This window comes from Nelumbo lutea, chromosome 1, assembly GCF_056320005.1.
Source record: "Nelumbo lutea isolate HS-2025 chromosome 1, American lotus-T2T, whole genome shotgun sequence".
NCBI classification, from domain to species: Eukaryota; Viridiplantae; Streptophyta; class Magnoliopsida; order Proteales; family Nelumbonaceae; genus Nelumbo; species Nelumbo lutea.
Window position 1 is genome coordinate 31922899 of NC_142684.1, and position 15315 is coordinate 31938213.

The window sequence follows — 15315 nt, forward strand, 5'->3', positions numbered from 1 at the left end:
CATATGAACCAATGCATGTATATCAATTCATGGTCTGCAGGAATGCATACCAACTTTTGGTGATATGATAAATTTAGGGTCCTTTGGTTTGCAGTAATAGGGGTCTGGAATCGGAATCAGAATGGCTTGTGCTGGAATGGCTTCCCCCATTTGAGGGAATGGCCATTCCTTGCCCCTCCCTTGGGAATAAAATCAATTCCTATGGGAATGGATCATTCCGATTCCGATTTTGGAGGATTTCGATTCCAATTTCAACTACAAACCAAACGGACCCTTAGTTGGAAAGGTTCTAAAAATAACATTTTTCTCTGCAAATAATATCCCAAGGTGATTGCTGCAAACGGTCAAAAAGCTTCTTATTCGTTGCTTCCCAATGAGACATAAGAACATGCAAAATCTGCCAAAGAACCTGTTCATTTCCTGTTGGCTGAGAGTGATGCTAATATGACTTAGCCAAGCTAGTACAATTTGATGCCAGAGGTCTTGGATGTGAAGTAGCTGGATTCAGATCTATTTAGTTGTGCCTAGCACCAAATTGCCCTTGAGAAAGGACATTTAAAGAAAGGGATTTGTGGTTTCTGATTAGGGTGAGCTACATTAACTGAGATGCTTTGGTCGACCACTTATGTTTCAAATAAGTTACGAAGAGTAGCTTCGTGTTATATTCACGATTCTTGCGTTTGGAACGCCCATATTAGCCTTTTGGATTTTCGCCAAATAGAGCTTCAATAGTTTCAATGAGGAGCTTATAACACACTTGAAATTTAAGTGCTTTGAGCATAAGTATCGTATCATTAATGAGATTGTGAAGTGTGGGAATGCCATGATTCAAAATGTAGCATCAATGGATAATGTGACAGATCCATTAAGTAAACCACTTTAGTAGAAAGTGTTTGAGAAACATGTAAAGAGTACATGTTTTTAGTTTGTACATAATTGGAACTAAATGCAAGTGGGAGTATTTAGATAGTGTATGCCTTCATATTCAATGGTGTTTGTAATTGACTATTATTGTGAATAAAAGTGCAATTATTTCATGTATTGTGGTTTGTTTATGCTAAATTAACCCTGGTACTACATTTTAGGATTATGTTTGAGACACCATATTTAGATTGTTATCAAAATGTTCTTAACTAGTGAATAAACTTGGGTGGTTTAAGTGATGAAATAGACTATCTCATCTGCTGGGTTTGTGACACAAAGTGTTAATGGGTGTTTATCCAAAACAATGAATCAGGCCAAAAGTTTCAAATTATTCTTGGACTTTTGGATAGGTGGAATAGCTGAACCATTGCTTGTAATCCTTGACTTGATAATGGTACCCAGTTGGATATCCAACAAAGCTACTTTTGATGGCATAAAACCCTAGGCACCTTCTCCTCCTTCCTATTCTCATGATGAATCATAATAAGGAGAAGTCCACGTTCACCTCCATCCTCTCAAAGCTCTCACCTCTTTCTAGACCTTCGCTCTAGGTTCCACTTGTTAACATTACTCTCAAGTAGAGAGAACCTGCTATATTTTTCCTTGAAGATGTTTTACGCCAATCCTATGATCTCTTTTGTTAGGCTTTGATTGACAACTATATGTAGGGGTGAGCAAATGGGTAGGTTCTACTTGGAACCAAATGAAACCGACATCAAATCGGTGTTGAATTGACCCTACCCAATCTGTTATAGGGTAGGGTTTGGCTCCAAATTCTTGGAACTGACCCCTACCTAGGCTAGTTTCAGGGTCTGAGTGTTTACCTTACCCGAACCGACTTGATGAACCAACCTTGGTTGGCCTTGGTGGAACCTACCTTGGAATTGGACTTGCCTTAAAATAAACCCCAAAATGCTTTTGGGGATGTGAATATTTGAACCCAAGTAGAGGTGTCAATTGGATTGGATTTGGTCCAACCCGATCCAGTCCATTGTAAGTTCACTTGCAAATGGACTAGACTCAATCCAATCCAAATCCAATATAAACCAAATCCAATCCAATCCATTAAAATGTAAATAGACTAGACTGGATTCAATCCAAACCAAATGAAATATAAAAAATTGTATAAAAAGCCAGAACATATAAAGAATTACAAAAATATATTAAAATGAAAAAAATATGAAAATTACAAAAATATACCCTTTTGGTATTGAAAAAGCAATTTTATGAAAGTACTTCATAAAAGTACTTTTATAAAAGTACTTATGTAGAAGTGCTTTTATACAAGTACATACGTATAAATGCTTTTGTAAAAGTACTTTCAAAAAGGTGCTTTTACAAAAGTGCTTCGGTAAGCGTTTTTGTAAAAATGTTTTTGTAAAAATACTTTTATAAAAGTACTTTCATATAAGTGCTTTTACAAAAGTACTTTCGCAAAAGTATTTCCGTAAAAGTTCTTTCATATAAGTTCTTTTATAAAAGTGCTTTCGTAAAATCACTTTTATAGTACTTTTGTAAAAGTGCTTTTATAAAAATACTTCCGTAAGTTTTTTTGTAAAAGTGATTTCATAAAAGTACTTTATAAGTGTTTTTGTACTTTTACAAAAGTGCTTTTGTAATAGTATTTTCTTAAAAGTGCTTTCATAAAAGGGATTTTTTGTTGGTTCAGTTTTGATTGGTTTCAAATTCGGTTTGGCCTCATGATCAAATTATTGGGAATTTGGTTTAAGTCCAATTTAGACTAATGAGAATATATACATATTTATTTTGGATTGGCCTAATCCAATAATTATAATGAACCATCCAAATCCGATTTGATAAGGTTTTGGATTGGATTGGATCCCATCCAAAACCTTGATTGACACCCATAAACCCAAGCACTCATAGTTACAGAGGCCATGGTCTCACTTGACCATTGAGCTACTTAAGTCTTAAGTTATTTGATCATTTGTTTTCATTTTAATATTTGAATGTGTACAATAAGTAATATAAAAGGTAATATTTACAAAATTTAAATTTAAATTATAAGTTTTGAACTATATAATGATAATCTACGCACTAAATTATTCAATTTAATCAATAAAGATAATATAATTTTTAAACTATATATTACATTTATTGAAAAATCAAGTTTTTAAAGAAAATGTTTCTTTTCTTTTTCTTTTTTGAAAGGGGAGTAAAGAAAGAACAAGTCCCATGGGTAGACCTTGGAACTGACCCTAGAACTAACTTTCACAGGGTAGGTTCTGATTCCAAAAACCTAGAACTGACCCCTACAAGGTAGGTTCCAGGTTCTGCCATGGGACCAAAACGAACCGACCCATACTCACCCCTAAATGTATGCATAACTGATATTCTCTTCTGGAGTTCAAAGATTTTATCTGCAAATCTTTTGCATCAAAGAGCGAAATCTAGGTTATTGCCTTAGACTCCAAGCATATTCTAATTTGTTTTGTATAGGAGGAAGATTATCTTAAGCTATGTTTGATTTGAAGGGAAAAGTAGGGAAATGTAAGGAAACCGTTACAAATTTTGTATAGGTTTCCTTACATTTCCCTTCCTTTTCTTACCTTTTCCTTCAAACAAACATAGCTAAGGTATGGCTAATAGAGGTTTCAAAGTTTGATGTTTTATCATTAGACTATTCAAGTGGGTTTTTGATTTCGAACTAGGCTAGGAACTTTTCATCATTCTAATCTCTAGATCAATTTCCCATTCCTACCGATGAACTTTTATGTAGAGGGACTACTTGGATTGATTGCACGTGCAATCGACCTGGTACTAAAGTTTGATCAAACCACTGTCACGCTCTCAAAGACTATGGAGGCTAGGGCTTGCATCGAAGTAGATTTCTTGAACCCCTGCCCCCATAGAGTTTGGATCAGATTTGGAAAGGAAAGTTTTTGGCAAAAGTGGTTTATGAAAACCTACCACACTATTGTGAGACTTGTTACAAAATAGGGCATGCAGCGGTAGACTATAGGAAAAATATAGAAAATTAGAAAAGTTCAAAGAAAACTAATGATAAGGAGAAGAAACCAACTTCACTAGTTCAAAGAAAACTGAACTAGTGAAGTTGTTGCTTCAAGGCTGCCGCCTAGCGTTTGTTTGGCATCGAAGCTGTTGCTCCAGAAAACGGTGACACATCAACACCATATTGGAAAAAATGGTGCTCCAGGAAATGTCAATATGTTTGGAACCGTTTTTTCATAAAAAAAAGGTGCTCCAAGCATGTCTTGGAAATCGAGAAGGCGTGGTTTAGATCAATGCCGAATTCAACGTTTTTTTAGATTGGAGCTTGTTGCTGTCAACGAGGATATGGTGTGGCAGTGACGTGGAATTCCTATAATGAGTATCAGTGCTGAAAATAGATATGGAGCACTAGTACCAAACAGAATGTGTTACTGTTGTTGCTCCAAGAAATGTCCTACCTGACAGCAACGTTTTCAAAAAAAAAAAAAGGCACTGTTTTCCTAGAAAATGGTGCTTCCAACCCATACATCAGAAGTGTTGTATCTACAGCATCGATGCCTAGTGATTATTTCCTTTGATGCATAAACTACTATCGAGTCTAATGCTACGGTAATGAGACCTACAGGTATGATAATGACCCCCCTGAACTTTCACTTTGTGACAATTAGTGACAATTACCCTTTTGAAATTTCATTTATGATAATGACCCCTTGAACTTTCACTTTGTGACACCTCTTGGTCATTAAGTCAAGTAATGGGAATGTGTTAAATTACCAAAATATCCACATAAACTTTTCTTATTTTCTTTTCTCACCTTTTTCTCTTAAACCTTAATTGACCTAAAACTACCTCTATTTTCTCCAAATGAAACTAGTTAAAATATCAAGAATCATTTCAATGACATAGAAAAACAAGTTTCTTTAAATTCTTGTTTCATATCATTGGCATGAATGCCTCTCTTCATCTTAAAATAGAAAAAAAAACTATCCACTCATTTCTCTAAATTAAGAGAAACCAAATAATGAAACCTTAAATTTATATATTCAGAAAGAAACCTCTAAGCCATTCCATTTAAATATTTAATCTAACTAAGGATGTATTAGAGCAAATGAGAGAACTTCAATATTGTATTTAGAAAAGTAGTCAAATCATACATAATTCAAATAAATAAGAAAACATTAGTTTGAGGTTTAAAAAAAATAAAAAGCTGAATAAAAATCTTTTTTGAAGTTAATTGATGAAATTCTAATAGAGGGGAGCAGCATCTGTCACAGTGAAACTTTAGGTGGTCTTTATCGCAAATAAAAACTTAGTGGGACACCATAGTACAAATAGCTTTATAATTATAATAAAAAATATCATAATACATAGTACGGGGAGTCCGGATCTACTCCTCACACCAATAGCCTTAGGAGTAGCATTATCCTTGGTCCATGTGGATTTAGCAATTAGAATATTCCAACTCTGAAAGTTGGTGGCATTTTAATGCAATAACGCGCGCCACATTCCCACATTTGCTCCTCTTTTCATTTTTATCTTTTCCCAAAACACCACCGAAACCGCCAAAACCCCAAAAGGTTAAAAGCAAGAAGACAGCCAAACAAAACCAACACGAGCAATTTGATCTGATACTGCATATTTGAGAGGAGAGACCGAAGCCCTCCTCCGGGCGCCTCACACCGATCTCACATGAGGCGCCCATGTGTGAGAAGCAAATCCCGTTCCCATATTTCACTATAAAACTGCAACCCACTATAAAAGTGGGATCCGCCGTGTGATGTAAAATCATGTTGATAGAGGGTTGGAACGCCTTGCGTTGGCAGGTTATCCGGACTCCACCTCAGTGCGTCTCACTAACATCCATGATCCACCTCTACGTACGGCGCAGATTAGAGACAACCCTTTTATGAATGGAAGAGAGAGTGAGAGACAGAAAGCAATCGATTGTATGCCATAAAACCAGTGAGCCCCACAATAATTTTATGGTCTTGATTGTAAGGGCAATGAAGCCAAAAGTACTCAATAATTACCCCTCTTTTAGTTATTTTAATATACTAATGAGAGCAGGAAAAAGAGATTTTTCATGGTAGAAAAAGCAGGAAAAACAGACCTCAAAATCTACAAATCATTTTCTTCTTCTTCTCTCCATTTTCTTCTTCTTCTTCTCTCCATTTTCTGTGAAGAAGGAGAGAAGAGGAAGGGCGTGTACATATATCAATTTGTTTATTTTGCTGAGAAGGTTCAACTCTTCAACAAGCTCAGCCTGCGCAGAGTAGCATAACATGGCGACCAGGATTAACATGAACTGTGAGAACGCCTCACATCCACCGGGCCCGTCGCAGAACCACCACCTTCACCATACCCAGCAGCGGCGCCACCACCAAGACGACTTCTACCACTATCCCAGCTCCTCTTCCTCGGCCGCCTCCCTCAAGGGCTGCTGTTGCTGCCTCTTCTTGCTCATGACCTTCTTAGCTCTCCTCGTCCTCGCCGTGGTCCTTATAATCATCCTCGCGGTGAAACCCAAGAAGCCCCAGTTCAACCTCGAGCAGGTAGCCGTCCAGTACGTGGGCGTCACGGCCGGCCCGTCGCCGACAACGACGGCGGCGTCGCTGTCGCTTAGCATAAGAATGCTGTTCACGGCGGTGAACCCGAACAAGGTGAGTATCAAGTATAGCGAGTCGAGGTTCTACGTGATGTACAGAGGGGTTCCACTCGGCTTGGCGGCGGTGCCGGGATTTTATCAGCCGGCACACAGTGTCAGGCAAGTGGAGACCACCGTTGGTGTGGACAGAGTCTACTTGACTGAGGGAGACGCCGCTGATTTGGTTAAAGATGCTTCTCTCAATGATCGCGTGGAGCTCAGGATTACTGGTGATGTTGGGGCGAAGATCCGAATTTTAGATTTCAATTCTCCCAGGGTTCAGGTTAGCCCTTAGTAGCTACCCTCTATATTTTAGCTCTTATCCTCAATCTTCTTTTCTCTGTGCTAAAGTGACCACATTCCCCGTTGCTACTTTGCTACTGGTCTAATTCTTTGCTAACATGCTCCTTCATGTACCCGGTTGCAGAAAGTGCAATAGGGTTTTTAAGTTCTTGTCTGGTTTTGTCATTTTGTTTTAGCTCCGCCATTGAGATGCTTGCAAGGTTCTGTTATCTGTTTTCTCAGTAAAATATAAATGAAATATGAATGGGTTTGTGGTGACAGGTTGCTGTGGATTGTGCAATAGTGATAAGTCCAAGAAAACAGTCACTGACATACAAGCAATGTGGAGCGGATAGCGTGAGCGTCTGAAAGAGAACTCCTGTTCTCCTGGTGTCCCATTTTATTTAACTGGGAAATCCTGAATCTATACAACCTGGACTCACACTCCAGACAAGGAATTTGGTTTATTTTGGAGAGGGAGGAAACCCCATTGAGAGAAGATGGAGAAAGAGAAAGAAAAACCTTACCCAATTGCATTCACTCCTCTGTATGGAAAAATTTTGTTTACAATCAAATGCCAATTTTCATTGTTTTGATTGTGAATGGAGAGAATTGAGTAGAGCAGAGCTTATTACTTTCTATCCTGGTATGTACTATTGCTGTGGTAGCCAAGAGTTGATTCTAATTCATTCCTTTCCATTACTGGATCTTTATTGAACACTGTTTTTTTTTAAAGGGAATGAGATCAGTCTGCATAAATTAATAATTAATGTCTGGAGATAACAGTCTCTTGTTTTTTTTTTCCTCTTCTATTCCTTGTGAAGTTTTCTTCTATGAAACGAACTACAGAATCATGTTTTCTTCTAATGGTGTTACTCTCAAAGACGCTTAAATGGTAGAAGATTGGTCGGATTATAAATTTCTTCCCAACTCTGATCGGGCATTTTCCACATTGAGCGGAACCTATTGTTATCAATACAATACTTGAATGGAAAAGCACCTATTCACTCGTCATCACCACCAATGGAATTATGGAAATGCCCAACCTGGTCTGAGTGTCTGACCAGGTTGTACAACTGGGTTGTGGCTTGTGCCTTGTGGGTCGGTTGGTCCGACCATTCGGAATGTAAGATCTTTAAAGCTGTCAATGGGTTGGATCTGGTTCGTGACAGGGCTACTCCAAATTGTAATCTGGACAATCTGATATTTGGAACCGGACCAATTATTAATCGTCACAATCGGGTCTGACCCAATGGTATGTTTGGTTTGAAAAAAAAAGTAGAGAAAAGAAGGAAAAGGTAGGAAAAGGAAGGAAAACCTTTTCCTTCAAATCAAACACAACCCAATAGACCAGATTATACTCGGTATCTAGAATTACTTACTAAAATCTCATTTTGACAATATAATCTTAATAAAACTGAAGTAAAATATTTAACGGTTGATAAAATGTTATTTTTAATCATAATTGTTTTATATACTAGTTATGAAATTTACCATATTAAACATTAAATATAACAAAAATTATAAAAGATGAGATTTTTATATATTATTAACTAAATAATAGTTTAAGGTCTTAAGCAGCAAGAATTAGCCCCGAACCAATTATTAATTGGAAGTTGGAACTAAAACATAGAACCAGAAAGTCATAAAGGGAGGTCAGATTGGCACTCCATAGAGGTTCTACTTTTACATGTACATCTCATCATGCATTGAGAACATCTTCCATATTTTCTCGTATTTATCATGGTGAGATCTTTCCAATACACAGCTGGAATGGGCTGTAGGAGGTGTGTAGGACGGTTTAGCACAGGGTCAGAATTCATAAGCACAAAGTATAGCTGGGGTAGATACCGGCTGAAATTGATGCTAATTCACGGGCAGGCATTGATGCATAAGGTGGAGGTAATTGATATTTTAAAATGTTATAGATCTGCATAAAAAATCAGAATTCTACAAATAAGAAAAAAAAACGGGGTTACACGATCTGAGAATAATTGCGTATCAAATCTGACCCTATTTTTATATAATACAGCTATACTCAATCATGTCTAAATTTACAAATATTTAAATGCTATATAATACGAATCAAGGTTTCGTAAATGGTACCGGAAAAGAACTGATTTGACGACTAGTTTCCCGGTCAAATAATCTGATCATTCAGTCCGAATCCCGATTGGACAGTTTTTAGGTCCAAAACTGGTCCCAAACTCATGACCGTTCCTGAGTCAACTAGGTCAAATGATCTGATCGTTCAGTCCGAATCCCAATTATACAGTTTTGAGGTTCAAAACTGGTCCCAAATTCATAACCGTTCCTGAATCAACCGGTCCAACCATCAGATCTAATCCGATTTTCAAAACCAAGACACCAACTGTCAGACTTAAAACGGGTTCACCTCATCCTGAAACTTGATTAAGGTTGACCTATATATTGATTGCGTATGTTTGGTTTTGTGGTAGTTTTCTGAGAGGCGTAAACCTTTTTCTGAAAAATGGTACTTTAAGCATTTTTTTGCTTTTTTTTTTTTTTTATTTAGTTGGACGTTTTGGGCATTTCGTGTAACACTCCATAAAGTTGTTTTTGACCTCAGCGTCAAATCAGGCATTGGGGGAAATATGAACTTGACATTTTCCCAAATGCCCCATATAGATAAATCAAAGGGTTTTAGTTTTCTATTGTTTATTTGATAAACCATGGTTTTTAAAATTGGATTGGACAAGACGGACTGGAAAAATCAGGAACCGGTTCCATTTTCCTCAAAAACCAGATTTCCCCTTCAAACCGTTGATTTTGATTAGTAGACTTCTGAATTGGGCAGTTAATTGTTCGAACGGTTTTGACCATTTTTTATTATTTATTTATTTATTTTTTATTTTTTTATTAGAATGGGCCATACATTCGGTTTGAATGGTTGGACCATTTGACTCGGTAATCGAACCCCTAACCGGTTCAATCACCGGGCCAATTTTAAAAACCATGTGATAAACAATAAAACCAAACAGTGATTTTATATGCAATAAACACCGATACCTATGTAATACTGATGTAACAATGTTTTTTCAATAAACACCCACAAAACCAAACAGCCTTCCACCACCACTCCAGCAGCAACATCAATTTTCCAACATCTTTATAATGGTTATTGCTCCTCAGGTGTAATTGAATCCATTCTTCCAACAAAAGTAAATACTATATATGAGTCCGGATCTACTACATTTGTTGTGCACTTCCATTGAATCTGTGACTGATGTCTACATGTGTAGTTTTATCGTGTAGGTTTGACCTGCGAAGCCATATATATTCAAGGATCAAGTGGACGCCAAATGACCATCTCTTCTATCATATCTAATTTGTAATATGTATTTATGTTTTATTTGCTCAATTCGGAAAGAATACAAATATAAATATATAGTGTAAAATTTTATATTTTATATTATTTTGTATGTATTTGTGTTGTACATATTTATATTTGCAACCTTTCAAAATTGAGCTTTAGTGAGTTATTTACCCAAGTAAATACAGTTTACCTAGGTAAGTTTTTATTGGGAAACACTTATCCGGGTAAGTGCATTTACCCATGTTCTTTTATTTTTCATGTAAATAAGGCATTAGACATTTTAGCCATAAAAATTAAAATGGGCATTTTTGTCCTATTCAAGTATTGGAAACTTTCCCCCTAGGTGAAAAAGTTATTTACCTACCTAGGAGATGGGTATCACTTACCTAGGTAAGTGGTACGTAGGAAAATAAACTTTCCCTAATCCCCACATAAATCTAAAAAAAGAATATGTGATTCTTGATTAATGGGAACCAAAATCCCATTGGCCAACTTTCCTCTCTCTCAAAATCCGAAAAAAGAACCCCCCTTAGAGTAAATTGCTGAAACTCCCTTGAAATTTGGTAATTACAGTTATCTCCCTTGAGCTTTCTAGCAGAGTTGCAATTAAAATCCTCTAAAGAGAGTTACGAAAATGTCCAAAATACTCATATAGTAACTTTTGACCAAAATGTTTATTTTCCTACTTTTCTCTTCATATGAATCTCTAGCCCAAACTCTTTCAATCTCTTTTCTGAAATTGATTTATTTTCTAAATTTGCCTTCATATCAATCATTTAGACTCCATTTGGAAGGAGTACAAATACAAATATGTAGAATGCAAAATCTTGTATTTTGTATGACTTTTATGTATTTGTACTGTACACATTTGCATTTGTACTCTTTCCAAGGCTCAGTTTGGAAGGAGTACAAATATGAATTTATAGAGCACAAAACCTTAAATTTTGTATTATTTTGTTTGTATTTGCACTCTACATATTTGTATTTGTACTCCTTCCAAACTGAGCCTTAATGGCAAATCTGCAACTTTAAATTCTCTTTCTTTTTTTTTTTTGTTTATAAAGTTTGTATATGCTTTTCTCTAAAAACAGCTTCAATAGTAACTACATGGGGGTTTTGGACATTTTTGTGCCTCTTATTAGAGGATTTAATAGAGGTGATCTACTTGCAACTGTGTCAGAAAGTTTAAGGGAAGCGATTGCAATTACCAAACTTCAAGCGAGGTTTTAACAATTAACCCTTTTTATGGGTGACATTCCCTCTTACTTATGTAGTTTGGTTTTTAATAGTCATTCTTAATAAGTTTTGTAATTCATATGTATTTACTTTTGATATTTAATATGTAGAGAATGCATACCAGTACGACCTTCAAGCCTAACCTATTCTTATAACCTGGTGCACCTTCACTAGTTCGAATTTGTGATGCTCTCTCCCCCAAAAGAGAAAGAAAGAAGAGTAAATAACAATGCCATATAATCTCTAGGATCCACGTAGGTTATTGACAAGGTTTAAAGCATCATCTTCATAACGACCAGGAAAAGGAGGAGGGTAATTTCAAGAGATGCATTAAGATATGTCAAGTAAAACTTGAATATGATAAAAAAAAATATGGGTGCCACCGATATTATATCTGAAAAACAACTGACCAATAAAGTGGAATCATAAATGTGATAGAAAATAAGGGTTTTTTTTTTATCAAAATTCATGGGTGGGTTTTGATTGGTCAAAACTCTTTCTATCTTCACGTCATGTCGGGGCCATGCCTGATTGGCATGAATTTGTCAAGAGGGAAGCCTAGCACGGCCCAAGGCTTTAAGCCCAATAGGCTATGGGCTAGATTGAGCCTAGCCAGCTAGCCTAATTAAGCCGAGCTATGGACCAACGCATTTTTTAAGAAAATTTGAAAAAATAATAAAAAAAAAATTACAATAAAATTGAAAGATTGCAACATTGCAAGAACAATTTGAAAAAAAAACATCTTATAATTTTATTCCATATGAATAATCAATTCACACAATAAAATGATTAAATGAAATTGAAAAAAAAAATTACAATAACATTATAAAAATACTTTAGTAAATTGAAAAAATACAATGGAAATGAAAAAAAATACAAATAACTTACAAATTACAAATAAAATAAAAAAATCAAGATTTACAATAATCTCAAAAATTTTCTTCAATTCCAAGTTCCACTTTGATCTTCTAGTGATAGATTGGATGATGTGCCATGTCCCCCTTTATCTTGCAACTTATCTTCTTCATTTAACCAATTTTTTTAGACAAGTACACATCTCTAATGTTTCATCTATCATTTGGTTCATGTTCTCATCAAACCACTTTGGTTCCTATACTAGAACAAGATTATGATGCTATTAAGGACATTGAAGGGGTTAGATCATGTGCCATGACAACAAACGCAAGATAAGTATTTTCCTGTGTTTTCCACCAAGCTAAATATTAAAATTATCTATTTCCTCTAATGTGAGAAAGGTAAAAAAATTATTTTGCAAATAAAAATTTAGTTTATTGATGAACTTGAGGTAGAAGAAAAACAAAATGAAGAAGCAATGCCTCTACTTATTAAAGACCCACACCTCAACTATACTTGATGTCATACTATTACTACTACTACTACTACTACTACTACTAGTACTACTACTATTGCTGTTGTTGTTGCTGCTACTGCTATTGCTACTACTGCTGCTACTATTACTACTAGGTTCAGTTGATAGCACTAAACTAGTTTATTTTTGTTTTTTTAAATTCTAGATTCATAAATATTATGCATATCAAATAATATATTTTTTTATTTTTTTTTTCTTTTTGTTTACCATTATCTATTTGCATATTTTCATTATATGAATTATGTATTATATTTACACCTATTTTGATCCTAGATCTAATATTGTATCTTAATTTTGATCGATTCTTTTGAATCTTTATTAATGGGTTAATGAAACCAACTTGGCTAAGCTAGGACAGAAAGTCCTTAATGAGGATAGTAATCTATGGGTCAAAGTGGTTAGGTAAAGTATTTGAGAAAGGAGAATTTATGGAGTGCAAAAAGTAATAAGAGGATTTCTTGGGCTTGGAGGGGTATCATCAGTGATAGATGGATGGATTTCTTGGGAAGTTGGGAATGGTAAATCCATTAACTTTTGGAATGATAGATGGATGGATGATTCATCTTATTCGGTTCATGGCTGAGCTGGCCTTGTGAGACACGTGGCCACCCAGTTTCCTTGATCACAAGTCTTGAAGCACGACCTTATCCTTGTAGCTCACCCCCCTACCAGTAAGGACTATCTGATTGCTCTCCTCAGTTTGTGCACCACCTCGGATTGAGTAGCATTACATCTATTGCTGAAAGTTTAAGTATAAGCCAGGGTGAGTCAGATAATCTGTGTGTGAGTGACTAGAGGGAGGATAAAATCCATAGACTTGTCCCTATTATTGTATGGAACAAGATAAAATCTATTTCCATTCCATCAGGAGAAGTTGATGACAAATTGATATGGAGATTGAATTCAAGTGGTGAATTTTCGTTGAAGTTAGCTTATAAATTGAAATGCAGTTTGTCTTCCAATAGAGAAAATAGTGTCAACCGGAGAGCTCTCGTATGGAACTTGAAATGCCATCCTAAGCTCAAGGTCTTTCTTTTCTTACTACTGAAAAACAATCTCCCTTCAAAAATCCTAATGAGGGCTAGGGGTTTAAATATAGATGGAGATTGTAGTTTTTGCGGGGAAGAGGAAGATTTAGACCATGTCTTTAAGAGATGTGTGAGGTGGCTAAACAGGTTTGGGTTGTTGTAAACCAGAGTGTGTTGGGCCCCAATGAGTTAGATCCGGATTTAATGGCATAGTGGTCAATTTTATATGAGACAGATTTGAAAAGTAAAATCAATATGATGGAAAAGTGTATTAATATCCTTTGGCAAATTTGGAAAAATTGACATCAGAAAACTTTTTTCAATAACTCAGCCCCTCCTCAATTCGTTGTGGAAAAAAATTTCAAAGAATTTGGTTGAGTTTTTTGATACTTTGCAAGACCCGGGAACTTTAGGAGAAAGGAAAAAGTGGATAGGTTTTACATGGCTTCCCCCCGATCCTGGATTGATCAAAATGAATTTTGATGCATCTTGCTCAAGCAATGGGACGTGTTCGGTGGCTACGATTGCTAGGAATCACCATGTTAGAACAATGGACTTCAAAGGCTACACTCTTGGCATCTCTACCATCAATGTTGTGAAAACATGGGCTGTGTGGGAGGCACATAATCTGGCTGCAACTTAGAGATCAAACGATTATTATTGAAAGGGACTTGAAGTTCATCATTTCTTATCTTAATGGCCAAGTCACCCATCCTTGGAATCTTAGGAATATTGTGCAAGATTGCTTGTGGATCAAGGACCAGCTGGTGCATGGTGTGTGGTATAGACATGTCTACATAGAAGCTAATCAGGCAGCAGACTGGCTTGCTAATGAAGCTTATTTAGTTCTTAATGGTTGTATATCTTTAAATCTTTGTAATTTCCCTCTAGAATTAGACTTTATTTGCTGGAGCGACTTGTGGGGTTGTGCTAATCCCCGACTTGTGTAGCACTGCATGGTTTTATTAAAATAAAAAAAAGAAATATGTTCCAATATTTTTAATGTTGATTCCATTTCTTCAATAATATTTTCAAAATATTCTTCTTTTCTATGTTTTGCAAAACACCCACTAATTACATATAAGTGATTAATTGAAATAAATGAAATTAGATAATAAGTACCAGAAAAATTTTGTACAGTCATTTGTAAAAAATATTTTCTACAAATTCCTTCACCCCAATCAAAATCAATTATTATATTCTTTGGAATTCTTACATTATAAAAGTTTGTTATATCTTTTCAATGTGGTATAGTGTTTTTTAACATAATATAAGTGGAATTCCATCTATGTTGGACATCTAACGGAAAATTTTATAATTCTTTCCTTATTGATAATATAACTTTTTAAATCCTATTTTCTTATACTTGAAGATCTTATATATAAAATACAATTTCTAATTTTTTGAATATATTGCAAAATAATGTCTAATCCATATTTGTACACATAAATTTAAAATATGGAAAGAACATCTAATAAATTTCCTTCTAAAATATGTTTTA

The 15315-nt window shown here is 35.4% G+C and overlaps 1 protein-coding gene across 1 annotated transcript; it reads left to right on the plus strand.

The window, feature by feature from the left end:
- The first annotated feature begins 5948 nt into the window (after positions 1-5948).
- LOC148874174 (uncharacterized) lies at positions 5949-7593 on the plus strand. Its single transcript, XM_088966900.1, has 2 exons — positions 5949-6824; positions 7106-7593. Exons 1-2 carry the CDS (start codon positions 6180-6182, stop codon positions 7190-7192), a joined length of 732 nt encoding a protein of 243 aa, XP_088823026.1. The 5' UTR covers positions 5949-6179; the 3' UTR covers positions 7193-7593.
- Positions 7594-15315: the final 7722 nt, after the last annotated feature.